At 37.9% G+C, this 14,958-nt stretch overlaps 1 protein-coding gene across 3 annotated transcripts in view; it reads right to left on the minus strand.

Moving 5' to 3' along the window:
- Positions 1-14,958, minus strand: part of LOC124795389 (intraflagellar transport protein 122 homolog) — a 242,550-nt gene that overhangs the window by 19,678 nt on the left and 207,914 nt on the right. Inside the window, exon 24 of one of the 3 annotated variants that reach the window (XM_047259422.1) lies at positions 4,174-4,221. The exons of the other annotated variants lie outside the window; for them this stretch is intronic. Coding sequence (XP_047115378.1) covers positions 4,210-4,221 — 12 coding nt within the window. The 3' untranslated portion in view covers positions 4,174-4,209. Of the gene's footprint in view, positions 1-4,173; positions 4,222-14,958 lie in introns of those variants that run through there. 3 annotated transcript variants of the gene reach the window in all.

The raw sequence follows: 14,958 nt of genomic DNA on the forward strand, positions 1-14,958 counted from the left end.
CACTGGTTCCTACTAAATATCATAACAACCTGCATAATACATTAATATGGAAGTTACTTGAAAAACTTATTTCAAGACCTCAGCAAAAGGAATAGCAGTATCAAAGCATGAGAAGTTTTTTGAAGTACAGAAAGCAGTATATTAAGAGACTATTGCAAAGAGGAACAAGCTGGAGCAGTATGGCTTTTGTAAACTTAGAAAGGGCAACTGCAAAAAATTAATGCTTTCAAGTTTGTGCATAAAACATTATTTGTGTGACTGTGTAGAATGTTTCAGACAACTGAGAGCTTGGCTTTTATACACTATTTTTAATGAGATACAAATGATTAAAAGAACCATCCAGCTTTGTATTGAGGATCATTCTGAGGGATGAGTAGGTGCTGACGAAGAAGAAGAAGAAGAAGATGATGATGATGATGATTACAGGTTTGAATACATGCATGATGTCACAATCTTTGGCACTGTACTAAATTATGCTGAGGTGAGCATGATTAAAATGATGAAAGTTAAAAAGAACTATAGTGAAATAAAGTACCTTCTGGGCAGTCCTTTTGTACAGATTTACCCAGGCACATGCCACTGAAAGTTAACACTGCATACACTTTCTTTTTGACAATTATTGGCAACAAACACTTGCTAATTACTTTTCTTTATATTTCTATGGTATTCATCTGTAAATGAAATATGTTTCATTTTTTTGGCTTTCTCCACATCCTTGAGGGCCATTTCAACTATGATCAGAGAAACAATAAATCTTATCACATCAATTATGCAAAATATGCATCCTGTGTTTTATTTTCCTTATAAGTGCTATATCCACAAATATCTCTACATTTATGGAACAAAAAAGTATTTATACAATAGATAGACAATATCTGTTCATCAAGTGCAAGCCAATGGTACTTTGTATAAAAGGCACATAAAATGGCACGGGTTCCTCCTAGTGTAAAAAAGAAAGGAAATTGAGGAAAAGAAATTGGAAAAACTCAAAGATGAAAGAAAATTCACAGGAAATGTTATTCATGACTCTTGCTCAAGAAACTGTAATGACTGAGAGGATAAACTGGACTGCTGGTTTCAAATAAGATTTGGAGGGAAGTAGAGGTTAGTAGAGATGGATCATAAATAAGAAAAAAAGAACAAGAAATTACGTGCAATAACCACACAGAGGCAGTGAAAGAAATTAACTACACAGAAAGGAAGGAAGGGTAGGATTGAAAAAATATTATAAACTGGCCACATTATACTTTAGTTAAGGTTGTAAATAAGTTCAAATACCTTGGGGGAAATCGTAACTTGGGACTCAAATGAGAGAACACGAGCAGAATATAAAAAATGAAACTGAAACAAGCACAACAAATATATTGGCCAACATATAAGAAGAAATCTCTCTTCATGAATGCCAAAATCAAACACTACAGCTCTGTAATTAAAGCAGGCGAATCTTTGTGGTTGAAAATCAAAGGAACAACAGACAAATGGCAAAAAATGAGCAGAAAGATCATGAAAACAATCATCAAGTTCAAAAAGCTTCAAATCCAGTAAAGGACAATGGCGACTGTTACTCAACAAAGATGTGTATTGTGTACATGAGTCAATATTTGATGCAATTACAGTATGAAAGAGTAAAATTGCATGTTTTGCCATATATAAAAAATTTTCTGAATCACACTAGTGCAACAACAATTGAACTAATTTTTGATAAATAAAACCAAGAAAATATGCTTAAAGAAGTCCAGTACAATTTAGAAGAGTTGAATATAACACTGCAACAAAACACAGAATGAGAAGAGAACAGGGTTCTAAGAAGTGCTGATATGAGAATTTAAACAAAAAGAATCTGAATTTCTGATGAAGAAGAGGCTACCTGATTGGAAAGAGTGAAAAATATTTGTGATCAGAAGAAGCCAACAAAGCATGTCTAGCTAATACTCTGAAGACTATAGTGTATATGGACTGATCAAGTGTTGCAATGTGACATAAACTGCGTAAATAAATAAACAGGCCAGATGGGTGGAAAAAGCTAGGCATATACTATAGAGCAAGCTCGTATCTACAGACTTTTTAGGAACTGTCCTTGGAGTAAGAATTCAAGTTCTAAATATGGTAAAACAAAGTCAGAAATACTATGTTGCATGGTGTATTCTACAATATGTTACAGTATATTGACAGTACACACTTGTTGTTTGCCTTTATTGTCAGTTTGGTGGTTGCCATACTAATAAAAAAAAGGCTAGGCAGTACTTGCTCAAAAATTCCTTTGTTGACTGGTAAAAAATATAACATTATATTGAATATGAACTATTACAGCAACTACGTGCATAGCTATTGTGAAGAGAGACTGGGGTGGATTATTATGTTCCAATTGAGTTTATCCCTTTTGTGGAACATGTATTCCTAAGTGCAGGGTCAATAGAATAATTTAAAATTTGCACCCTGTAGATATAAGCACATGATTTTTACTTATGCTAACACTTACATTCCATACATGTCTCCTGAACCTATGCATATTCCACTGTAGTACAGGAGCCGTTTATCAGCGAGATAGCTTTCCTTTTCCCCGTCTAGGCAGAGAAGAACTAAGAGGATGACGAGTTGCAGATCTCACTGTGGATCACAAGGTCTTCATCATTTTATATGGCAAGTGCCATCAGGTCCACGTTGTTTGACTGTTTTCTTGGCATTTCATTACTTCTCTTTTGTTTTCTTCTGTTGAATCAATTTAGATTGAGAGACACTTTCTTTGGTTCAATTTATTTTGCAAATGCCAAGTGGAGCTAAGGCTTGAGCTGGTGTGGAGGCAAAGCAGCCTTTTTAGCACTTTACTTTTGTAATGCAATATTATGAGAATTTATTTTGCTAGCATCACCTGAGTTTGTGTTGATACAATTCTTTCCTCAAAGACTTTCTGAGGACTGCGTGATAAAACTTTTGTAAATGTAGGAGACTTAAGTTTCTTCTTCACCTCAAAATAATACTTTTAGTCATTTTCAGCTTCTGTGTTCTCTCCTCGATTTGGAAGACATGCAACCCCTTGGTGCACATAAGGTATTTATTAGAGCAGTTACACTATAAGTATATGAAGCATCAAGGGATCACCAATTTAGTACTGGAGGGCAGCGTGGAGGGTAAAAATCGTAGAGGGAGACCAAGATATGAATACACTGAGCAGATTCAGAAGGATGTAGGTTGCAGTAGGTACTGGGAGATGAAGAAGCTTGTACAGGATAGAGTAGCATGGAGAGCTGCATCAAACCAGTCTCAGGACTGAAGAGCTCAACAACAACAACAACAATACTAAGGTCAGGGTCAGTGTAGTTCATTCTTTCAGAATGAGTGACCATTCTGCATTTTCTTCAACTTTCCTAACAATTACAACTCATACTGGTGGACCAAATTTTGTAGAATTTCTCTGTAAAAGGGTTTGGGACATATGATCTTACTGTAAGTCAAGTACATCTATCTATCTTTGATACATTTGGGCAGAGCCAGAAAGTCAACCAAACAATGAAACTGCTCCTTGTTTATTCCCTGTAATCACCGCAAAAATATGAAATGTCTACTGGAGGACACAAGTAAATATTTTCCTTACATCAGGCTTATCTGATAAAAGAAAAGGTAATGCATTCAGACATTTCACAGCAATTACTAGTTTTATTTAAGCGGAAATGCTGTGGCTGTTGTTCTGCATACTCTGCTGCATACCAGGCATACTTGATCAAATTCATAATATGTGGTGATGCAAACTGACAATGCAGACATGACTGAAATTTAAGAATATTGTTCCACTGATAAACCTGAAATGACAAAGAGCTATAGGAAATTATATTGTCAAGAGGCTGAATCACATTATTATTTCTGGGTGGAATCTGAATTATATTAACAGTCTTTTTGCCAGCCTCTTAAAGAGGCGTCATTATGTTCAGTCTAAAAGTTCAACAAATGCAAAGAATTATTTTCTGCAAAAGATAAGAAGATGTTTTGGATGTGATACTGAAACTTATTCCCTCCAATGTTTCCAAATTTTGCTGTGTTGATTAAATCGACTGTGTAAGCAACTCTGGTTCCAGAACACACTCATTACCAAAGAAAATACTCAGAACTGAAAACTTTTTCCACAGAATTGTCAAGGAAACTGATTTTCTTTTATTGCATTTTCTCAGTTTCAACTCACACAAATGGTGTTGTAATTAGCTTTCACTTAAGCTATCATCTGATGATCTGTTTAGAACAAAAGAAAAAGGATAAGTGTAAACAGACAATCTAATGACGATTTTGTTGGATTCTTAATTGATGCAACATAATAATTTTATTTATAAGATGGTCACTATATTCCCCTTAAGCAGTATGTGTAGGCCATGAAAATTGATTTTACCTGGAAAACTCCATGAAATCTGACAAAGACCTAAAAGACTCAGATAATTCTGAAATACTAGGTGGAGATTTCAACCAGTCATTTACTGAAACAGACATATTATGCCATTTTCTAATAAATCACTTCCTTAAATTCTGCTATGGAAAACAAACTGTTGTGATGTTACTGTTAGGACTATTTCCCACTGCTTGACTAAAAGTGTGCCACACAGGACAGAATTTGTATCACATACTTGTGTTTCCTGGTGTATCAAAGGGAGGTTTCAATTCTATTTCTTTAATAATAGAAATATATTTGAGTAAATATGTCACATTGGAAAGAACCAGAGGTTGTAGAGAGTTTCAGAGAGAGCATTAGGGAATGACTGACAAATAGAGGGGAAAGAAATACAGTAGAAGAAGAATGGGCAGCTATGAGAGATGAAATAGTGAAGGTGGCAGAGGATCACACAGGTAAAAAGATGAGGGCTAGTAGAAATCCTTCGGTAACAGAAGAGATGTTGAATTTAATTGATGAAAGGAGAAAATATAAAATTGCAGTAAACGAAGCAGGCGAAAAGGAATACAAACGTCTCAAAAATGAGATTGACAGGAAGTGCAAAACAGCTAAGCAAGGATAGCTAGAGGATGTACGTGAAGATGAAATGGGAGATATGATACTGCGTGAAGAATTTGGCACAGCACTGAAAGACCTAAGTCAAAAAAAGGCCCTGGGAGTAGACAACATTCCATTACAACTACTGATAGCCTTGGGAGAGCCAGCCATGACAAAACTCTACCATCTGGTGAGAAAAATGTATGAGACAGGCGAAATACCCTTAGACTTCAAGAGCAATATAATAATTCCAATCCCAAAGACAGCAGGTGTCAACAGGTGTGAAAATTACCAAAATATCGGTTTAAGAAGTCATGGCTGCAAAATACTAACACTAATTCTTTACAGATGAATGGAAAAACTGGTAGAAGCCGACTTCGGGGAAGATCCGTTTGGATTCCGTAGAAATTTTGGAACATGTGAGGCAATACTGATCCTACAACGTATCTTAGAAAGAAGACTAAGGAAAGGCAAACCTACGTTACTAGCATTTGTAGACTTAGAGAAAGCTTTTGAAAATGTTGACTGGGATACTCTCTTTCAAATTCTGAAGATGGCAGGGGTAAAATACAGGGAGCCAAAGACTATTTACAATTTGTACAGAAACCAGATGGCAGTTATAAAGAGTCAAAGGACATGAAAGGGAAGCAGTAGTTGAGAAGGGAGTAAGACAGGGTTGTAGCCTATCCCCAATGTTATTCAATCTGTATATTGACCAAGCAGTAAAGGAAACAAAAGAAAAATTTGGAGTAGGAATTAAAATCCATGGAGAAGAAATAAAAACTTTGAGGTTTGCCGATGACACTGTAATTCTGTCAGAGACAGCAAAGGACCTGGAAGAGCAGCTGAACGGAATGGACAGTGTCTTGAAAGGAAGATACAAGATGGACACCAACAAAAGCAAAATGAGGATAATGGAATGTAGTCGAATTAAATCAAGTGATGCTGAGGGAATTAGGTTTGGAAATGAGACACTTATAGCAGTAGATGAGTTTTGCTATTTGGGGAGCAAAATAACTGATGATGGACGAAGTAGGAAGGATATGTAATGTAGACTGGCTATCGCAAGGAAAGTATTTCTGAAGAAGAGAAATTTGTTAACATCGAGTATAGATTTAAGTGTCAGGAAGTCATTTCTGAAAGTATTTGTATGGAGTGTAGCCATGTATGGAAGTGAAACATGGACGATAACTAGTTTGGACAAGAAGAGAATAGAAGCTTTTGAAATGTGGTGCTACAGAAGAATGCTGAAGATTAGGTGGGTAGATCACATAACTAATGAGGAGATATTGAATAGGATTGGGGAGAAGAGAAGTTTGTGGCACAACTTGAGTAGAAGAAGGGATCGGTTGGTAGGACATGTTCTGAGGCATCAAGGGATCATAAATTTAGTATTGGAGGGCAGCGTGGAGGGTAAAAATCGTAGAGGGAGACCAAGAGATGAATACACTAAGCAGATTCAGAAGGACGTAGGTTGTAGTAGTTACTCAGACAAGAAGAGTCTCGCACAAGATAGAGTAGCACACAACACGTCATATATTGATCAGGAGTGTATATTTATTTTTTTTTTAAATAAGCAATTTTAATATAAACTAGAACTCTATCATCTTTAATGCAGTATCCGTGGTGCAATGAACATCCACTTGTTATCAAAGTTTACTGATGTAACATACAATGTTGGAAGAAATTCATTGTGATGAAGTTAACAGCAAAGTCAGAAATTAAACGACTGGTTTCATAGCCTGGAAGCAACATCATCAGGTTGCATTTGGTGAAATGTGACATTACAGTTGCAACACAGACAGGACTGAAATTTCCTTGTCTATGAATAAATGACACAGTTAGTGGATCATCAGGTAAGCAGAAAAAACCAAACATAACTGGTTAACCATTAGATATAAGGGCCAATATCCAATGGTTAACCAGTCACGTTTGGGTACTATTGTTGATTTGGCTTCATGGCATGTTTGAGGAAATGTGGAGCCACACTTTCTGCTTACCTGACGATTGGCTAATTGTGTCATTTATTCATATACAAGGAATGCTGGGTCCTGTCCATGTTGCAATCTTAATTTTATGATTTATCATATTTAACTGGATGATGTGGCTTCGAGGCTATGAAACTGGTCATTAAATAAATCATTTACAAGATCAGCCAAGTGGTTGGTTGATTAATTTGGGGGAGGGGACCAAACAGCGAGGTCATGACTCCCTTCAGATTAGGGACATATGGGGAAGGAAATCGGCCATGCCCTGTCAAAGGAACCATCCCAGAATTTGCCCGAAGTGATTTAGGGAAATCATAGAAAACCTAAATGAGAATGGCTGGACATTGTCCTTCCGAATACAAGTCCAGTGTGCTAACCACTGTGCCACCTTGATCAGTCCAAGAGGTTATTATTCAAGATGTCTATTTATCACTGCAGTTGTTCCTCATACAAGATAGTGTGCAAAGTCAAATATGTCTATATCTCACTGAACAAGTATTAGTTGCTGTACTCACCATCAGGGACAGCTTCTAGATTTTGTCTTCAGAAAGTCATACACTATGTCTATTATTTAGCTGGTAATAGTTAAAATTTTTAGAATAAATGATGCTTTTCAGATGGCATTTGTCTGAATAAAAATTATAATGATAGCATTAATGACAAGACTTGTGCAAATTAATATTTCTCTGCTTCGTGAATAGTATTGGGCAGTTTCTTGATCAGTTTAAAGTAGTAATTTTGTATGTGCTCCATTCAATTGGATAACTGAAATACAGAGTCATCGCATGTTTTTTTAGTTTGGGCAGTTTATCACCAACGGAAATTCATCCAAAGTTGGTGAAAGTTTGTAAAGAGCTACACTTCCATTTTCAACATTTAAGAAAGGAGAGGATGAATTTAAACATACCTGACATAGCTATTTCCTTCTGGGAAAGGGCACTTAAAATAAATAAAGCGTATATTCAGCAGGAGCAAGCAGTAAGAGTATTTGGTAAAGTAGCTAACCATATGTCCTGCAGAAATCTTTTTAAGGGTCTTGAAATTACACTCACTTCTCGATACAATTACTCCACAATGAATTCAGTTGCCGGCATTATAAATTTGTTTCAGCTGAACTGTGATGTATACAATTACAACACAAGATACGAAAATAATTTTTATGTAGAGTTTGTTTTCTATCCTACTTGGTGCAGGTAAGAACACAGTTTATGATCACTTGCACTGGCAGTGATGCAGAGACCAGTGGAACAAATAGGCAGTTCCTGTGATCAACAATGGCAGAGTTCACACAGTCAATGGCTAGCCAGAAGCAAAGTCCAGAGCATAGTGAAAACTGTCACAAGTGTAATCAAAAAGTCCAGGTAGCAATCCAAATCAATAAACATGGCCAAAGTCAATTACCCTGCTACCAATGACATGCAGTGAAGGCTTCATAGAATAGAAAAAAACTGGGGTTGCAGTATTTATAGACGTCATTCCATCTGTGGACAAGCTCACATGATCAAACAGCAGTGGTGGCACTCTTCATGGGAACAAGCTTGTAGCTGTGGTACGAAGCCCCAGTATCTCCAACCTTTCCTCCATATCAGTACTCTGGCAGGGTGGGGAACCCAAATTATTGTCAGATACTAAACTCCCTATTTAATATCAATTCGGCCTCCACAGTCACCCCAGTCTGAGAATGCTCAACCTCCACCCATTGTTTGGTGAGAGTGTTTCTGGTGTTCACGAGAGCTCCCATTAATAATCATTGTTGACTTCCAGCTGGCAACTAAAATGAGGCTTAATGTTGTGGTGGTAGCAGGCAGGCTGTTGGGCAGGCTTGTCTCAGACGTGATTTGCGTACGTGGTGCCCAGTTGGCTGCTAAGGGTCAGGGACATCTGGTTGTGGTCAGATCTCGATGCCTGACTATGTGCTCCTGGTTGGCTACCTCGTCAAACATTTGTCACCTCCTATTGCTGATGACAACACCTTGGGACAACCCAGGATTACAGCCAAAAGTGTAAACTCATACTTTGGAGCCCATGTGGCAATAAGGGTGTGTGCATGAGTGGCGGGCCCACTGAGTTGGGCGCAGCAGGTCAAAGAGCATGTGAGGTCTGCACCTATGTAAAATTTTGGCTGGAATATGTCCAGTTATGACAGTAGCTGGTAGGTTGCAAGCAACCTGGTGAGTGCTTGACCAAAGTTGGCTATCATCATTACCTTGTACATCTGCATTTTGAAGGTTCAGACCATACACTAAGCTTCTCAAATGAATGCTGGTGGAAAAGGATGGTGGTAAAGTGCTCAATACTGCTTTGTTTACAAACATGGTAATGTGAAATGAGAGCTGTTATTGCAAATTGTTGTTGAAATATACGGAGAGGGCATGGATAATAATTGCTGTGGTGGTGATAGCTGCTTGAGCCACATATGAAAAGTTAGAGAATGATGTTGACAACTAGCAACCACATTTCTCCCCAGAAGCATGCGGGGAAATCAATATATACTCTGTGCCAGAGGTGGTTAGGGCATGGACAAAGGTTGAAGCAATGTGCCAGGGCTGATGCGTTGTGGGTGCAGGCCCTGCAATTCCACATCTTATTTTCTAGGGTGGTGGCAACATTAGACCAGTGCACTTGATGCTGTGCTACAGATTTCATTCTGCAGTTTCACCAATGTGCAGTGTGAAGCGGCTTCAGTGAGTGAGAGCAGAGCATGAGCAGAATTACCACATGACAGTCAGATTTGTCTGTGGCTAACAATAAGGTACCATCTGTTGCATTAACCCACTGTCGCAGCACAAAATATGAGTGCAATTCTGGGCCTGCACCCTTTGGCAGGTGCTCCGGCCCACCCTGTTGTACAGCAGACATCACCCTGCAGAGTAGCTGATCATGACCTGATTCTATTGGTACTTTGCATGCCATAATTAGGAATTCAAGGCTGTGTCGTTACTTGGCATCCTAAGTTAAAACTTCATGCCTGTTAAACACAGCACCTAGGCCACAGTGCAAGCAGGTACCTGCATCCGCATTTGAGTGCTGCTTGGTGGGCTAATGATGAATCTTATGGCTATAGTTACTAAAGAACAATGCCCATTGCTGCAACTGCTGCATGGTCTTATTGGGAAGTTTTGAATTTGGACCAAATATCAAAATGAGGGGCTTGTGATCAGTGATGGAGTGAAACTTAGTACCATAGAAAAGTACATAACCGCAAAATATTTTGTCTGTTCATCTACAGGCAAATGAAAATAGGCATAAGAGAGATCTGTCTTGGAAAAAAAATGTCCCCAGCTAATTTTTCCAACAATCCCTCTAGCCTAGGGATGGGATACAGATGTACATTAGCTTCAGCATTAATGGAAGACTTAAAATCCTCACACATTGTAAGTGATCCATTTGGTTTCTTAACAACTATCATGGACATTGTCCACTGGCTAGGCTAGGCTGTACCAGTGCTGCCCCATGGGCACTAGTGCACAGCATCTGTGTGGCAAAACATGTGAGAAGCACTCACTGCCCCTCACTAGTTTTGCACACATTCCTGGGGCACGCACCCGGCAGTTTCTGCACTTGGTATCACTGAGTGGCACAACTCACTGAGTGGCCCTGCCACGTGGCTAATGGAACTTGGACTCTATACAGCTTTGTCACAATATACTGCCACTCATAGCCCCGGCTAGCATTGGAATGCATTTACAATTAGAACTTCTTCATACCTAACAATTTTCCAAGTTCCCTACAGAGAAAGTGTATTCTGGGTATCTGTGATTCATCAATTATGACCACAGCAATTGAGTATCACTATGTATAAGGAAAATTAATGAGATACTAAAATACTGAATGTTACTGAACATCACTGATTTAGCCGTGGAACTGTAAATCTGTGCACATGAATATCTGATGAAATAGTGCTTGCATTCAGTCTGCAGCTAAAACCACACTGACACTGAGGCATATTCTGGATAGAGCAAATGGAAAACATTTACATTGAGAAGCATGGTATGTTATTACATTGTCAACTATGTTCATAATAAAAAAAATAAAAAAAAACTTCAATGAGGCTAAACAGTAAGTTGGCTCTCATGAGTACATCAAGAAAATGAACTAACAAGACTCAGTACAGTTGACAATAGTAACTGCAGTCATGAGAAAGAGGAAGGAAGCAAAGATTTAGTGGTAAGCAGAGATAGGCATTATTCGAATAAATTTCTATCTAGACAATTATTCAAATAAGTACATCATTTAAAAAAAGAAAATTCACAAATAAATTATTCATATCTTAAATAAGAAAATTTAGAATGTCACCATATTTTCTTTGTTAACTGTTTGTACAGAACTCTATAACTACTGTTTGTTTTCTCTGCTCAGTGCACTTCCCATTTGATAAATAAATTATTAATCATTTATACAGAAATGTGCCTCGGTGGTTAAGTTCCTTACAACAAAGCTGAAAGTTTGGTGTTTGATCCGCCATTGTAACTTATTGCTTCAATCATCTGCATCAATGATGAGAAAAGTGCCACACCAAGTTGCGCTACATTTCAGAGTACATTTGAAGGGCTTATTTCAATAGTGGTACACGTCCATTTTTGTTCATTGTGACACACAGAGTCCTAAAGTTAAATGAGCGGTGAAAAATCTTCAGTTGAGATACCAGAAATATTCAAGCAAATGGCTTATTGCTAGAGATGAACCTTTCTTTCTGTTTGTTTGGATCATTAATTGCAGAAGCATTACAGGCAGAAACGTGGAGGCAATGGCCTTGTACCACTATTGAAATAAGCCCTTCATATTTAACTGTACGTCCGCCTCTACCTGGCTGTACAAGTCGGTTCTGAGGTGAAGGGCATGCCATTGTGCCTATTACAGTAATGCAGTATTCAAACCAACCTTCAGGTTGAGCAGAGCTTCCCTTGCTTTACAGTTTAGCAAAAGCAACATAAAAATACTCCACTGGCAGATGACCTTAGCATTTACAAAACTGGTACAGCCCATTTTAACTGACTCTGCACTTGCCAACAGAACACCCTCCACCTGCTAACATGTGGATGTACTCTACATAAGCAGCTAAAATTGAGAATGCATCAACAGAAGCTCTTAATATGCGACACTTCCTCCACTGTACCAAGATTGCTAACACTACTGGATATGGATGTCTCATTGATGTAATTATGCATTTCATTCATGATTTTAATGCTTAAAATTGACTGAACAAAGTAAGAACCCAGTGGTTGCTAATGACTATCATCAACACACTTTAAATATAGTCTCCTAAAATGTTGGCAGAATGTTGCTGGACATTCAAAGTCATCTGAAAGTTTTAGGGTTAACTCTGAGTAAGCTTTCCATTAGAAGATGGAATAGTTTTTCAATCCAGCATGGATCAATGCAGTTGTGTAGAGTTTTGAGAATGAAAAGTTTTGAAAGATAATACAAAATAAAGTTCATAATATTGCAGCAGACTGGCAGCTTTTTTTTATTGAGAAGCTGTCAAGTGGTCATCAGAAGACTTTTTCGCCTTTCTAAACATCAGCAATTATTGCAGTTAACAGCTTACCAACAATAAAACATAAATAGTTCACCTGTATGAGGTGAACAAGAGAGGCTTACAGCAAACTGTAGACATGTAATAAGCAAAGAAATATAGAAGAAAATGAAAAAATAAAATTTATTTTGAAGTGATTTGGAAGTTGAAGATAATGTGGAATCATGGAATCACAACAGTTATTTACCAAAACTACAGGGGAATTAAAAACTTTCCAGTTTTTGTTAAAGAAGATTGTAATTTGAAACACTTATATCATTATCCTGAAACAAAGACGATTCCAACACATCGATAACCTATCTGAAGACAGAGAATGTATTTTGTTTAGTATGTCACAACAGCAAATCTCAGAAAATCAAATAAAATTTCTACCAGATGTTTGAAATTGGAATTGTTCTGAAAACTAATTTAAAAGCAACAAAATGTACATTTTTTAAAATAATTAACGAAGTACTAGAGCAATAAATGTCATTTCAAATTTTCTATTATTTGTAATGCTTTTTATTCACAGATGACGGATAAATGTTTTTATTCATGTAAATGAATAATGCTTGGAATATCTATTTGTTTGTTATTCACAAATAACACATAATAATTTTTATCTGTAATCATTCAAATAAATTTTGGTCAAGTCTGCTGGTAAGGGAAATGCATACTGCAAAATGCTAGGGTGTGAAAGTAAGCGCAAGAGCATGATACCTGTGTGACAGAGCACTCACTTGCTCACAGGCAACATTCGACATCTTCGGCAACTAAGTTTACTCATATTCATGCTCTCTCTCGCAAACTGCAGGCACATGCACATTACATGGACAGGCCATGTGCTAACTGGGCTCGAACAGGCATTGGGTTGTGCCCATCGGCTTGTTCATGGGCAGTTGTAGCTATTATAGGTTACTCACCACATAGTCCGATTGCATGTATTCCACGCATGCGCAAACCATCATTGCCAATGAGTATACGGCAAGAGCAGTAATGTCAGTTATGTTACAGTTTAGCTGCTTGGCTGTCTGAACGTCACCTGTTTGCCCACTGCTGCCCATGTGTGGGCACCCAAGTTAAAACAGCCTCCCATACTTTGTAGTCTTTCTAGTTCTGCTTCAACTTGGCTGTGCATGATGAAATGCACTGGATGTGCTCTACAGAACTTTGACACTGCCGGCTGCTTTAAGGATAAATGGTCTTGGAACCTCGTTACACAACCTAATGTAGGTTCAAACAGTTGCTTATATTGCGCATATACTGCACTTAGTCTTGAACCTGGAAATCAAAAAGTGCAAGTGTGTTTAAGCCAAAAATGTTAGTTGTTATCCAAGAGTTTACTACCGGTACAGTTAATTGACACGCTACACTTCTACACTAAGAGCATAAACTGATCTGACGTCACAAAGGGGTTCGAATGTCGACTGTATGTTGAGCATTCTGCAGTGTCCACATTAATGAGGCACACAGCTGTGCCAGCACTCAACTACAAATCTCCTGTTGCTCCACTAATTTCCAGCTGCAATAAGAGCTTCTGCATCCCATTTGTGGCTGTTTTGTTGTCATCCACTGGCCAAGGTAGACATTTCCTCGATGCAGCAGTTTGCAGCATGCAAAACATGTGATGAAATGGAATGATCAGGGATGATGTCAGTTCCTTGGGCCTTAATCTGAACACTATTTTATTGCACTGACTTTTCAGGGGCTATTTCACAACAACCAGGAAGAAACTTTTGTATGAGCTTCTGCTTGCTTTGGGACATGCCAATGACAAATAATGTGGCTCTGATTATGCATGTCTATCAATGATGAAAGCAATGGACCACTAAGTACTGATTTAATAACTGAATCTCTCTTTGCCTTGCTACCAGCTGATTGGATGCTTGATAAATTGGATGGTTGTCACGAGTTAATTGTAGAACCCAATGGTGACTATTATTATTGCTAAGGAAGTCGACACTAGTAGTGTGGTGAAACATAACTTATGCTGATGGTGTTTCTTTGTGAGCTTTGGCAATTTTAGTACATTTTTCAGGGTTTCACATTAACTTCTCCATCAGGAGATAGACATGTAGTAACATTAAGGATTAATGATTCCACATGTGACATGCTGCAGTGTTTACAGCAAAAATCAAATTTGCTTGCTAAGCCTAACAAATCAGAAGTCCATGCTCCATACATCTGCTTACATTGCTGTGACATATCGAGTAAATGCAAGCCTAGTTGCAACTTGGTGGGTTTGATGACCATAATAGCGTCATCAAAAAAGCTCAAACTTTTGTTGTCCACAAGTGAGCACAGTTTTTGCACCACTTTGTACCATTTATACTAAAAAACAGTAAGAGTGTACACTGACATTCAGTGTCAGTTATGTGACTTGCCTTGCAGTGAAGAGCAAAACTATGTAAATAGACCTCCCAATTCTTATTTGCCTCACCAAGGCAAGCAAACGACTGAAGAAAAGGCAATGATGTTGCAGCAAC

Source organism: Schistocerca piceifrons, chromosome 1 (assembly GCF_021461385.2).
Source record: "Schistocerca piceifrons isolate TAMUIC-IGC-003096 chromosome 1, iqSchPice1.1, whole genome shotgun sequence".
Lineage (NCBI taxonomy): Eukaryota > Metazoa > Arthropoda > Insecta > Orthoptera > Acrididae > Schistocerca > Schistocerca piceifrons.